This window comes from Macaca thibetana, chromosome 5, assembly GCF_024542745.1.
Source record: "Macaca thibetana thibetana isolate TM-01 chromosome 5, ASM2454274v1, whole genome shotgun sequence".
NCBI lineage: Eukaryota > Metazoa > Chordata > Mammalia > Primates > Cercopithecidae > Macaca > Macaca thibetana.
Window position 1 is genome coordinate 38,204,888 of NC_065582.1, and position 14,997 is coordinate 38,219,884.

General features: G+C 39.4%; 1 protein-coding gene across 2 annotated transcripts in view; it reads right to left on the reverse strand.

Moving 5' to 3' along the window:
- FHIP1A (FHF complex subunit HOOK interacting protein 1A) overlaps positions 1-14,997 on the reverse strand; it is a 263,721-nt gene that overhangs the window by 61,314 nt on the left and 187,410 nt on the right. For both annotated transcript variants that reach the window (XM_050791560.1, XM_050791561.1), the window contains 2 exons: positions 14,364-14,522; positions 12,444-12,530 (listed from right to left, as the gene is read on the reverse strand). In XM_050791560.1, the coding sequence (XP_050647517.1) occupies positions 12,444-12,530; positions 14,364-14,522 (246 nt within the window). The remainder of the gene's footprint in view (positions 1-12,443; positions 12,531-14,363; positions 14,523-14,997) is intronic.

The following is a 14,997-nucleotide window of genomic DNA, read 5'->3' on the forward strand; positions in this document are numbered from 1 at the left end:
TAAATGGTCTTTGAACAAACAATATTATCCTTTTACTGCCAATGAGATGGCAGAATCTGTCCTGCAATAGTTATAATACCTTCGCATATAACAGTATATGATTTTTCAGAATGCACTTATATTTGATTTTCATACCCTATACGGAGGAAAGAGGGGTACTACTGTCCTCATTGTAGAGCTGAGGAAATGTGATATGGTTTGCCCAAATCTCATCTGGAATTGTAGCTCCCACAATTCTCACGTGTTGTGGGAAGGACCCAGTGGGAGGCAAATGAATCATGGGGGCGGGTCTTTCCCATGCTGTTCTGGTGACACTGAATAAGTCTCATGAGATCTGATGGTTTTATAAACAGGAGTTTGCCTGCACAAGCTCTCTCTCTATGCCTGCCGCCGTCCATGTAAGATGTAACTTGCTCCTCCTTGCCTTCCACCATGATTGTGAGGCCTCCCCACCCATGTAAAATTGTGAGCCCATTAAACTTCTTTTTCTTCCCAGTCTCAGGTATGTCTTTATCAGCAGCATGAAAATGGACTAATACAAAATGTGACTCAAGGATGTTGGAAGCTTTGCACAAGTTCACACAGCAGTAGTAAATAAAAGAGCCAAGACTAGAACCGAGACCTCTGAGTCACAGTCTAGTGCTCTTCCACTGCACACCTTGACTCTGCTTAAATACGTGTAATAATAAGCCTGATTTGGTGATGGCTACCTGTGCTTCAGATATTCCTTCATTTATTCATATCTAGTATGTTGTTAGCATTTCTACCTGTCACCCTGGAGTCCAACTGATTTTAGGTTCCAGAGGACAAGGTTCAATAAACAGAATGAGGCAGTGACTATAAGCTATAAAAAGTGGATTCACTAATGTGTTTCTAGAAAATTTTAAGCTGTAATTTACTTATGCATTAAACCCAAACACACTCTACAGGAACCATTTCCACCTGCCAATTACTGCTCTAAGATGCTGATACTGGTAAATGAGCATGCTGATTGCTTCCAACGGCCCCTCTAAATCTACTCTCCACCTTTTCCACCTTGCCCTGTGCCCCAGTAGACCTGTATAGACCTTTCTCCCATGGTTCCCTTCCATATGCTTTCTACTTGGGTTCACCCAATGGGGTTTTAGCAGAAGACTGGAAGGAAGAAGGAGAAGGAAGCTTGGCTATTTATTCCCCTGACTCCCCTCTGAAGGGTTGTCTCAGGCAGGTTGTAACCCATGACTGAAGTTCATGGCTCTTATCAGGTGGGCCTCTCCACATATGTTTCTTTGACCCTTTACAGCACATTCAGACTTAAGGGTGGCAACTGTGGTAAACCTGCCCAGAATATGGCCACACATTATTTAATACTGCTACTATAAAGAGGTAGGGTCTATGTCCTCTCCCCTTAAAAGCGGGTGGTCTCTGTGCGACTATGAACAATGAAATATGGCATAAGTGATACTCTTCCAGGTTCCAAACCCCAGCCTTAGGAGACTAGCAGCTTCTATCTCTTGCCTCTTTGGCACACTTACTCTTGGAGCCCTTGGAGTTCAACCAGTACAGGAATCCAACTACCAGAGGCTGCCATGCTGTGAAGATGCCCAAGCAGCCCTGTGGAGAGGCTGTGTGAAAGGAGGGAAGAAGAGAGAGTGAGATCTAGTCAGCCCCAAGCTGTTCGGGCCCCAGACACCACAGAGCAGTGATGAACTGTCCCCACCACGTCCTGACTGCACTCCTGAACCAGAGAATCGTGATTTATACTAACAACCAACAGCTGTTTTAAGTCACTAAGTTTGAGAATAGTTTATTACACAGAGCTAGATCACTGAAACACCACACTGTTGTAACTAGTCCACTTATTAAGTTCCCCTCACTACCCAGTCTGAATGCCATCTACTCCTTTTGGGGCCTTGACTAAATGCGTGACATATGACAAACATTAGGGCTAATAATCATATTCTAGACTTCTTCTGAAGAAATGGCAGAACTGTACTTCCTCCTGAGGTCAGATGTGGCCTGGTGACTTGCTTTGCTTTAGACAATGAAATGTCAATAGAAACGATATGTGTTACTTCCAGATAAATCTTCAAGAGCCAGTGGGTCATTCACAAGGTTCTCTTCTCCCTGACATCAACTTGAGACCAGTGATATCAGTTCTGGATAGTGGAGGCTCCATCAAATTGGATCCCTGAGTGAGGATAACATGGAGAAAAGCTAGCTACAAATTACTCATCCCACAATCAAAGATGCAGTGATGATGCAATGCAAAGATGCAGGGTGAACAAGAGACAAATATTTGTTATTTCAGCCCCTGAGACTTCAGTGTTGTCTGTGACTACAGCATAATCATCATGACTGCTACTATAAGCTCCTCTGTCAAGCTAATCCTGACCGAAATGCCCCCATGCTTTAGGGGTCCATTTGAACTCCTGAATATTCTGTACACCAGGAAAGAGGTCTCTAAATTAAGCAAATATATACAACCATCTTGTACACATCTATAACCAGAAAAACCATGGAAATCCATCAACCGTTGTAGTGGCCTGGGAAATGCACCTCGCAGACTTCCAACTACAGGAAGCATTACTGAGCTGGGGCCCCTGCTGCTAAACTCTGGAATGTTCTCCACATTTGTCTGAGGCTACACTTCCTGCAGGTTATTCCCAGCCAGTGACTGGGAGCACTAGAGTATAGTAAACATACTAAGGCAGGCCTGTTCCTGAGAGATGCAGGCCTCTAATAACCTTTCTCAGACTGTTCAACAGTCTAGGACACTTCCAGCCAGTCTTCTCTGCCTCTCTCATCACTTGGGGTCAGATTGGTGTTGCAATCTGAAAACTCTCCCAGCCTTCCCCCATCTTGCTCCTATTTTCTCTCACACAGGCATTTCCCCAAATAAAATCCTGGCACATTTAATCCTATCTTGGCATCTGCTTCTCTGAGAACCCAGACTAGTAGAACTATACCAATGAATATTCAGCCTTGAAAATTTAGCTTTGACGAATTAAACATACAGAGACAACAAAACCAGCTCTTGTTGAATAAGGGCTGTCCCATTAATCTGAAGTATAAATAACCAGTTTTGTACAAAATGATATCCGTATCTATAGCTGGATCTAACTCCTATATTACCTATGTTAACATAGTATCATTTTATTTAATATGACTTTTACAAAGTATGATTTTAACCTTAAATTAAAAATTTATCCTTTCCCATATGTCCAAAATAGGTTTCCAATCCCTTATCCCAAACCCTGGAGATGATGTGTATTTTGGAATGCAAAACTTTAAGAAAAGTAATGTACATCTGCCATATTCGACAGAACATCCCCCAGGGGGGAGGGGGACAGTACCTTATAATCAAATATATTACTGCTTTTTCTACAAAACATACAAAAATTAACACAAGTGAGTTAAAAGTAAATAGCCTCGAGGTGGTTCAAGTAGGGTTCAATACCAAATGAGTTCATCAAAGGTTAGGTTGTGAATCAAGTGAATTATAAGAAAACTGAGTTTCCAGAGCTTTTGAAGTTTGTGAATAAGGAACTGTGAACCTATTCACACTATAGAAAACTATGCAGCCCTAGCAAGATCAAGCAGAAGGCAGGTGATTTCTGCACTTCCCATTGAGATACCCAGTTCATCTCACTGGGGCTGGTTAGACAGTGAGTGCAGCCTACCGAGGGTGAGCCAAAGCAGGGTGGGGCATTGACTCCCTCCCCTAGCCAAGGGAAACCGTGAGGGACTGTGCTGTGAGGAATGGTGCATTCCAGCCCAGATACTACACATTTCCCACAGTCCACAACCCGCAGACCAGGAGATTCCCTCAGGTGACTACACTACCAAGGCCCTGGATTTCTAGCACAAAACTGGCCGGCCATTTGGGCAGACACAGAGCTAGCTGCAGAAGTTGTTGTTGTTTGTTGTTTTTTTTTTCATACCCCAGTGGTGCCTGGAAGGCCAGTAAGACAGAACTGTTCACTCCCCTAAAAGGGGAGCTGAAGCCAGGGAGCCAAGTGATCTAGCTCAGTAGATCCCACCCCCACACAGGCCAGCAAGCTAAGATCCACTGGCTTGAAATTCTCACTGCCAGCACAGCAGTCTGAAGTCGACCTGGGATACACGAGCTTGGTGAGGGGAGGGGCATCTGCCATTATTGAGGTTTAAGTAGGCAGTTTTCCCCTCACAGTATAAACAAAGTCACCTGGAAGTTCAAACTGGGTGGAGCCCACTGCAGCTCAGCAAGCCGCTGTAGCCAGACTGCCTCTCTAGATTCCACCTCTCTGGGCAGGACATCTCTGAAAGAAAGGCAGCAGCTCCAGTCAAAGGCTTAGAGATAAAACTCCCATCTCCCTGGGACAAAACACCTGGCGGAAGGGGCGGCTATGGGCACAGCCTCAGCAGACTTAAATGTTCCTGCCTGCCAGCTCTGAAGACAGCAGCAGATCTCCCAGCACAGTGCTCGAGCTCTGCCAAGGGACAGACTGCCTCCTCAAGTGAGTCCCTGACCCCTGTGCCTCCTGACAGGGAGACACCTCCCAGCAGGGGTCGACAGACACCTCATATAGGAGAGCTCCAGCTGGCATTTGGTGGGTGACCCTCGGGATGAAGCTTCCAGAGGAAGGAATGGCAGCTGTTCCTTTGCTGTTCTGCAGCCTCCACTAGTGACACCCAGGCAAACAGGGTCTGGAGTGGACCTCCAGCAAACTCCAGCAGACCTGCAGCAGAAGGGCCTGACTGTTAGAAGGAAAACTAACAAACAGAAAGGAATGGCAACAACATTAACAAAAAGGACGTCCACTCAAAAACCCCATCCGAAGGTCACCAACATCAAAGACCAAAGGTAGGTAAAACCACAAAGATGAAGAAAAATCAGCACAAAAAGGCTGAAAATCCAAAAACCAGAACACCTCTTCTCCTCCAAAGGATCACAACTCCTCGCCAGCAAGGGAACAAAACTGGACGGAGAATGAGTTTGACAAATTGACAGAAGTAGGCTTCAGAAGGCGGGTAATAACAAACTCCTCTGAGCTAAAGAAGTGTGTTCTAACCCAATGCAAGCAAGGTAAGAACCTTGAAAAAAAGTTAGAGGAATTGCTACCTAGAATAACCAGTTTAGAAAAGAATGTAAATGACCTGATGGAGCTGAAAAACACAGCACAAGCACTTTGTGAAGCATATACAAGTATCAACAGCCGCATCAATCAAGTGGAAGAAAGGAGATCAGAGAGTGAAGATCAACTTAATGAAATAAAGTGTGAAGACAAGATTAGAGAAAAAAAAGAATGAAAAGGAAAAAACAAAGCCTCCAAGAAATATAGGACTATGTGAAAAGACCAAACCTATGTTTAATTGGTATACCTGGAAGTGATGGGGAGAATGAAACCAAGTTGGAAAACACTCTTCAGGATATTATCCAGGTGAACATCCCCAGCCTAGCAAGACAGGCCAACATTCAAATTCAGAAAATACAGAGAACACCACAAAGATACACTTCAAGAAGAGCAACCCCAAGACACATAATCGTCAGACTCACCAAGGTTGAAATGAAGGAAAAAATGTTAAGGGCAGCCAGAGAGAAAGGTCAAGCTACCCACAAAGGGAAGCCCATCAGACTAACAGTGGATAGCTCTGCAGAAACCTTACAAGCCACAAGAGAGTGGGTGCCAACATTCAACATTCTTAAAGAAGAGAATTTTCAAGCCAGAATTTCATATCCAGCCAAACTAAGTTTCCTAAGCGAAGGAGAAATAAAATCCTTTACAGACAAGCAAATGCTGAGAGATTTTGTCACCACCAGGCCTGCCTTACAAGAGCTCCTGAAGGAAGCACTAGATATGAAAAAGAAAAACCAAAACCAGCCACTGCAAAAACATACCAAATTGTAAAGACCATCGACACGATGAAGAAACTGCATCAACTGATGGGCAAAATAACCAGCTAGCATCATAATGACAGGATCAAATTCACACATAACATATATTAACCTTAAATGTAAACAGGCTAAATGCCCCCAATTAAAAGACACAGACTTGCAAATTGGATAAAGAATTAAGACTTACCAGTGTACTGTATTCAGGAGATCCATCTCATGTACAAAGACACACATAGGCTCAAAATAAAGGGATGGAGGAATATTTACCAAGCAAATGGAAGCAAAAAAAAGGAGGGTTGCAGTCTTAGTCTCTGATAAAACATACTTTAAACAAACAAAGATCAAAAGAGACAAAGAAGGGCCTTACATAATGGTAAAGGGATCAATGCAACAAGAAGAGCTAACTATCCTAAATATATATGCACCCAATACAGGAGCACCCAGATTCACAAAACAAGGTCTTATACACCTACAAAGAGACTTAGACTCCCACACAATAATAGTGGGAGACGTTAACATCCCACTGTCAATATTAGACAGATCAATGAAACAGAAAATTAACTAGGATATTCAGGACTTCAACTCAGCTCTGGACCAAGCACCTAATAGACATCTACAGAACTCTCCACCCCAAATCAACAGAATATACATTCTTCTCAGCACCACACTTATTCTAAAATTGACCACATAATTGGAAGTAAAACACTCCTCAGCAAATGCAAAAGAATGGAAATCATAACAAACAGTCCCTCAGATCAACCACAGTGCAATCAAATTAGAACTCACGATTAAGAAACTCACTCAAAACCACACAACTACATGGAAACTGAACAACCTGCTCCTGAATGACTACTGGGTAAATAATGAAATTAAGGCAGAAATAAATACTTTGAAACCAATGGGAACAAAGACACAACATACCAGAATCTCTGGGACACCGCTAAAGCAGTTTGTAAAGGGAAATTTATAGTACTAAATGCCCACAGGAGAAGGTGGGAAAGATCTAAAATTGACACCCTAACATCACAATTAAAAGAACTAGAGAAGCAAGAGCAAACAAATTCAAAAGCTAGCGGAAGACGAGAAACACCTAAGATCAGAACAGAACTGAAGGAGATAGAGACATGAAAAACTCTTCAAAAAATCAATGAATCCAGGAGCTCGTTTTTTGAAAAGGTTAACAAAATAGATAGACTGTTAGCCAGACTAACAAAGAAGAAAAGAGAGAAGAATCAAATAGACACAACAAAAAATGACAAAGGGGATATCACCACTGATCCCACAGAAATACAAACTACCATCAGAGAATACTATAAACACCTCTACGCAAATAAACTAGAAAATCTAAAAGAAAGGGATAAATTCCTGGACGCATACACCCTCCCAAGACAAACCAGGAAGAAGTGGAATCCCTGAACAGACCAATAAGAAGTTAACTAATGCCTACCAACCAAAAAAAGGCCCAGGACCAGACAGATTAACAGCCAAATTCTACCAGAGGTACAAAGATGAGCTGGTACCATTCCTTCTGAAACTATTCCAAACAATAGAAAAAGAGGGACTCCTCCCTAACTAATTTTATGAAGCCAGCATCATCCTGATACCAAAACTTGGCAGAGACACAACAAAAAAAGAAAATTTCAGGCCAATGTCCCTGATGAACATCGATGTGAAAATCCTCAAGAAAATACTGGCAAACTGAATCTAGCAGCATATCAAAGTTTATCCACGACAATCAAGTCAGCTTCATCCCTGTGATGCAAGGCTGGTTCAACATATGCAAATCAATAAACCTAATCCATCGCATAAACAGAACCAATGACAAAAACCACATGATTATCTCAATAGATGCAGAAAAGGCCTTCGATAAAATTCAACACCCCTTTACGCTAAAAACTCTCAATAAACTAAGTACTGATGGAATGTATCTAAAAATAGTAAGAGCTACTTATGACAAACCCACAGCCAATATCATACTGAATAGGCAAAAGCTGGAAGCATTCTATTTGAAAACTGGCACAAGACAGGGATGCCCTCTCTCACCACTTCTATTCAACATAATAGTGGAAGTTCTGGCCAGGGCAACCAGGCAAGAGAAGGAAATAAAGGGTATTCAAACAGGAAGAGAAGAAGTCAAATTGTCTCTGTTTGCAGATGACATGATTGTATATTTAGAAAACTCCATCGTCTCAGCCAAAAATCTCCTTAAACTGAAAACAACTTCAGCAAAGTCTCAGGATACAAAATTAATGTGCAAAATCACAAGCATTCCTATACATCAATAATAGAGAGCCAAATCATGAGTGAACTCCCACTCACAACTGCTACAAAGAAAATAAAATACCTAGGAATACAAGTTACAAGGGATGTGAAGGACCTCTTCAAGGAGAACTATAAACCACTGCTCAAGGAAATAAGAGAGGACACAAACAAATGGAAAAACATTCTATGCTCATGGATAGGAAGACTCAATATCGTGAAAATGGCCGTACTGCCCAAAGTAATTTATAGATTCAATGCTATCCCCATCAAGCTACCATTGATTTTCTTCACAGAATTAGAAAAAAACTACTTTAAATTTCATATGGAACCAAAAAAAGAGCTTGTATAGCCAAGACAATCCTAAGCAAAAAGAACAAAGGTGGAGGCATCACACTACCTGACTTCAAACTATACTACAAGGCTATAGTAACAAAAACAGCACGGTACTGGTACCAAAACAGATATATAGACCAGTGGAACATAACAGAGACCTCAGAAATAATGCTACACATCTACAACCATCTGATCTTCAACAAACCTGACTAAAACAAGCAATGGGGAAAGGATTTCCTATGTAATAAATGGTGCTGAGAAAACTGGCTAGCCATATGCAGAAAACTGAAACTGGACCCCTTCCTTCACCTTATACAAAAATTAACTCAAGATGGATTAAAGACTTAAATGTAAGACCTAAAACCATAAAAACCCTAGAAGAAAACCTAGTCAATACCATTCATGACATAGGCATGGGCAAAGACTTCATGACTAAAACATCAAAAGCAATGGCAACAAAAGCCAAAATTGACAAATGGGATCTAATTAAACTAAAGAGCTTCTGCACAGCAAAAGAAACTAGCATCAAAGTGAACACACAACCTACAGAATGGGAGAAAACTTTTGCAATCTATCCATTTGACAAAGGGCTAATATCCAGAATCTACAAGGAACTTAAACAAATTTACAAGAAAAAACCCCATCAAAAAATGAGCAAAGGATATGAACAGACACTTCTCAAAAGAAGACATTTATGCAGCCAACAAACATATTTTAAAAAGCTCATCATCACTGGTCATTAGATAAATGCAAATCCAAACCACAATGAGATACCATCTCATGCCAGTTAGAATGGCAATCATTAAAAAGTCAGGAAACAACAGATGCTGGAGAGGATGTGGAGAAATAGTAGCACTTTTACACTGTTGGCGGGAGTGTAAATTAGTTCAACCACTGTGGAAGATGGTGCAGCAATTCCTCAAGGATCTAGAACCAGAAATACCATTTGACACAGCAATACCATTACTGGGTATATACCCAAAAGATTATAAATCATTCTACTATAAAGACACATGCACACTAACAATATATATTATATATATTTCAGCACTACTAACAATAGCAAAGACTTGGTACCAACCCAAATGCCCATCAATGATGGACTAGATAAAGAAAATGTGGCACATATACACCATGGAATACACCATGGAATATGCAGCCATAAAAAAGAATGAGTTCATGTTCTTTGCGGAGACATGGATGAAACTGGAAACCATCATTCTCAGCAAACTAACACAGGAACTGAAAACCAAACACCGCATGTTCTCACTCATAAGTGGGAGTCGAACAACAAGAACACATGGACACAGAAAGGGGAACATCACACACCGGGGCCTGTCAGGGGGTGGGGGCCTAGGGGAGGGATAGCATTAGGAGAAATACCCAATGTAGATGACGAGTTGATGGGTGCAGCAAACCACATGGCATGTGTATACATATGTAACAAACCTGCACGTTCTGCATGTGTATCCCAGAACTTAAAGTATAATAAAAATAAAATAAAAATAAATACACAATTAAAAAAAAATAATGCTCATGTCAAGGCAGTGGACATGGAGTATAGAAAACACAGACAGGAGTCCCTTCCAGTAGACCTGAGCCCAGACTTCTTGGCATCATTCCCCATATTAAAGGGGGAAACATAGGATATAGGATATGACTGCTCTCACTGGGAACCCCTCAAGAAACATCCAGTTCTAGACTTCTTTGTTCATGTGCTTCTGATTTCCTGCCCTGCCACTCGTGAAATGGCTCCTTTCTTCATCAACCACATAGGGAGCCAAGAGCCACAGGAGAGGCTGTTCACCTTCCCTGGCCTGCTCCCTCCCTAACCCTGTTCATTCTAAATGATAAAAAAGCAAACAAACAAAAAACAGATGGAGAACAGGGAGAAAAATTAATTAAGAAGGAAAAAATCCATCTTTGTTTCCCTAGTTGCTATATAGCCCTGAGAGAAATTGTCTGCAATGGATACAAGTTAAGAAATCGGAATTAGGGGTTGGAAATTCAAACCTAATACAGTAACATTCACTTTTCATTTTACATAGTCAGCATTGACTTTTTTATTTTTACAATAAGCATGTATTAACTTTATGGTTTTAAAACTCTCATATTTTAATTATGGGCACAACTGAGGATATTACATAATACATATAAAGTGCTAGATCAAATGTTAGCTATTATTCTCTTACAAACCACTATCTGGGAAGGTACTTTGACATGCGTTCCATTGGTGTGTTGTTTCTTCAGCCTCCTAAGTCTAAGGTACCGTGTTCAGCACTGGAGATATCCCAGTGAACAAAACACATGTGATAATATGCCATACATAAAAGTGTGCATACCACTGTGGAGAAGACATTAAGCAAGTAATAGCACACGTAATGATTTAACTCCACTTGTGCTAAGTGCTATGAAGAAGAAGTGTGGGGTGACCAGTAAGATCCTCGTAACAGCTCTCTGAGGTGGTTTTCATCCTCAATTATGGATAAAGAGCTATCAGTAATGTTTGTAACACTAAAGTGTGCTAATTATAATAACATAAAATTTCCTGAACAAATAGTAATTATAATAATTATCACTATTATAATAATGACAGGAAATTATTTTATGTCAATAGGTCAATGAGGAAAAGGATGGAAACAAATGAAGAAAAAAGTCTAACTGTGTGAGAGTATATATGGATAATTACTGCCAGAGAATTTCTATAGCACTCTTGTGTTCCTCCAAAGAGGAAAATTCTTCCATGCAGAGGTTTAGAGATCTTCAATGCAAGATACCCATTCCATCCCTGGAACAATGAAATACTGACAAACACAAAGTTAACCTAGAAACAAATACAAGTTCTGTATTTTCCAAAGTTAATCCCTTATTTTCCAAGAGAGATCTAATTTCACAGACTTGGTTCTTTTGTGGCCATAAACTACTAAAATAACATGGAAACCTCAGTATTTTTATGTTTAAACCACATCAAAGATGACCTCTCGAACCTAGAAATAACATAAAAATCTAAGTCAAACCAAGTACTCTGTTTGGCTTGGAAAACATGGTCACTATGCTGGAGAGGCACTAAATAGTAAGAGATGAACATCTTCTGTCAAGATCTGCTCTAAACCAGAAACCCCATCAGCTTGGATGGCAAGGTTTCAACATTGCCATAATCAAGTATTTTTGGCTTCTGTAAAATAAAAGCCTGTAGAAATTGAACTTCAGGATGCAGAATGGTGGGCATTCCATCAAAACAACATATGATCAAGTTGCTCTTTGCTTCTGTCCCTGCCAGAGGTGTGATTCCAAAATCTTGACAAAGATTCCCTGAACTAAATACTGCACAAGTCTCTGTATTTAGTGAAGGAAAAATGAAAAATCAGAATTCTAGGCCCAGCGGTGTCGCCTGACAGCTCACAATGGAAAATATATCAGTTGATTTATCATACAAAATCAGAGAGTCATAAGAAAATCAGAGTGGTGCTAATGAGACAGCCAACCTTTGATGGGACCTTAACTTTATTTAGTGAAGGAAAAATGACAGCTTCACTTTAATTTTTGCTGTCACAAAACTGTTACAATAAAAAATTATGTTCTATTAAGTAGACAGCACATCTATGGCACTTGTGCTACTACTGCTCCTCTCCATGCCCACGGCATACCTTGCATTCTCTATGACAGACTCAGCCTTGGAGGACAGCTTGACAGTTCCAAGTAGCCACCACCCACAAAGCGAAGCAGGCACAGAGTCGGAGTCTATCTGCCAACGTTCCTTTGGGCTCACTATCCTACTTGACACTCACAATACTGTGTTCTATGACACCAGACAGAACCCATCAGTTTAAGCTGTGGCCATTTTAAGACCTGTGTTTGATATTGTTAAGAAATAGAGATAGAAGAAAAATAAGGCTAAAGTCACCATCAAATCAGTTACACTGTGTTTACCCTCCTCAGTGTCCATCACTTGTATTATAGAGACAGAAGATTACATGAGCCAATCACTGACCTTATGGAGAGCAGGAGCCAAGACTGGTACCAAAAATCCATTGTAAATGTAATTGACAAGCTGATTTCGAATCAAGGGGTGAGCCACCTAAGACAGATGCCGATAGTCAAGAAAAAGGCAAAGAGTTCAATCTTCAGTTCTTAAAACAAAACAATTCTGTGTACATCCTGAACTCAAAAAGGAAATCCAAATTTTGGCCATTTATTCTGTGATTAAAGAACAAATCAGACCTCATACTGTCATGTAAGGCCTTCAAATAGCTTATTCCAGCATAAACAGCTTGGTTAAAATTCACAGAAGTTGAACTTTCAAACATAATATTGGTAATTTTAAACTGTGTGTTTGGAAAAAACACAATAAACAGACTGAGTACGTATAAGGATTCATAAATTAAAGTTAACAAACTGGAAAGTTTAATTTTTGCCCCTTACTTTCTTCTAAATCACATCTCAACCTGTAACTAATTTTAAAAACTAAGCATAACTGTCAAAGCGAACAATTAAATACATTTATTTTGCTGGCAGAAAACATTTTCTCATTTTAAATATGTATTTCCTGATAGTCACTTATATTAAAGAGAAAGGCATTTAAAAATATTTTCAGAAAAATAGATAATATTCAAAAGCAGAAAACATTATCAGAGGTACAATACTTCTCATATTTGATTTCCAAAATATATTTAGTGTGGATAACCCTCTACTAATATCTTTTATAAGTAACCTTTTCAGTAGTCTTCCCCAAACAAAAAATCTTAAAAGTATATGGTTTCAATGTCAAAATACAGTATGAAATATATAATTTCCCTGTTCTTACCATGCTTATTAGCTTTATTTCTCTTTCTTAAAAAAGATGACAATGAAAAAGAGGAAGAAAGTCAAACAACAAAGTAAAAAGCAATTTCTAGGAAAGTGAGGCTAGATCTTTAAATTACTGATAATCTCTCTGTGTGTATATATTTTTGGGGAAGAACTAATAGTAGTTCCATCTTTTTTATTTCCACAAACTGCAAGAAAATGTTGATAGACTCAATATTAAAGGAAAAAATAAGATGTAATCCATTTTTCTTATATATAAATAAAACTTCCTTTGACTTAGCAATAAAAATGAGATGGAACTAAAATAATTTACTTGTATTTTCTTCCAGAGGCTATTTCTTTATTTGGTAAATAAACAGATTATAACTAACATTTTTCATCCTACAATCACTATAAAGAAAACTTGATTTCTTAATAAATCTAACATTAAGGTAATATTTATGCTATATGGAACAAAACATTTTTATGAAAACTTACCACATCTTTAAATATATATAAAATCTGATTTTTATTGAAAACAGTAACAAGAAATCTAAAGGTAAAAATCTAATCAAGAAGCCAAATACACAAGAGTTCAGTGGTTGTTTTTTTTCCCCCCCCAAACAGGCCAATTTCAAAGCAAATTTAATTTGTGTTTCAATGAAAATGCTTAACTTCTTCTAAATTCAATTGGGATAACAATATTCTTTATGTAGTATGCACCATTAAGCAAAATAAAGTGTTCTCCTTTATAAATTCCCAAGAAGACCTTGATGTAGAAGTGGTATAATCTGGAGTACTTAGAAACCTAAAAATATCTATTTAATGAGTAAGGCATTGAACTTATTTTTTGATGGCTAAGTAGATAATCAAAACAGAATTAACACTTTTTATAAAGAAGATAAAGAAAATCTACTCATTTCTTTTTCTCAGTTAAAACTTACAGAAACCTACAAACTAACATTTTCACTCATTCAAGGACATTCACTTGGCTTAAAGTAAAGCACCAATATTCCATAAACATTTATTAACATTTTAAAAAGTGAATGCTTTTAAATTAATCCTTTGCAATGCTTGTGCTCTGAATGAAGCTATAGCAAAGGGATCCTTCATCGTGCTCTGGTACCTGTATGACTGCATTGCAAAACTCCAGGGAGTTCATGAACTGGACAAGAGAAGGAAGTAGAAGCCAGTCATCTTTCAGAAGGCAGTGCCATTCCTCGCCTTTCTCTTCTAGCTTTGTAGGCAGGGAAGAGTAGAGACCACTGAGCCCAGTTGCAAGTACCTGTATTCAGAAATAAAAACAAAATAAATGCTTTTCCAAAGTTCTCAACCTGCAATTAACAGCTCACAGGTGATGCCAATGCTGCTGTTTCCAAAACTATATCTTTAAGTAGCAAGGTATTAAAGGTATAAGAGCCCATCAGCCAGCTAAAAACGATGCAAACAGGTGGAGATAGTAGGGAAGAACAACTCTGGCAGAAGGACAGCAATACCAGAACTATCTGGCTAATATACACACAGTTGGTATGGGTTGCTCATCTCTCATGTGCCAGGCACTATGCTGGCCTTGGTGCAGGGGAAGTACACACAAAGATGAATGAAACATTATTCTGGCCTCAAGAAATTCAGGAGAGGAACAAATTCATAAACAACATCCTATAGTACAACACATCAAGGGCAAATACAGAGAAGGCACATACCCCAGCCTAGAGAATCCCCTGTTTTGAGGTGGTCCAGGACAGAAAGTCACATACATT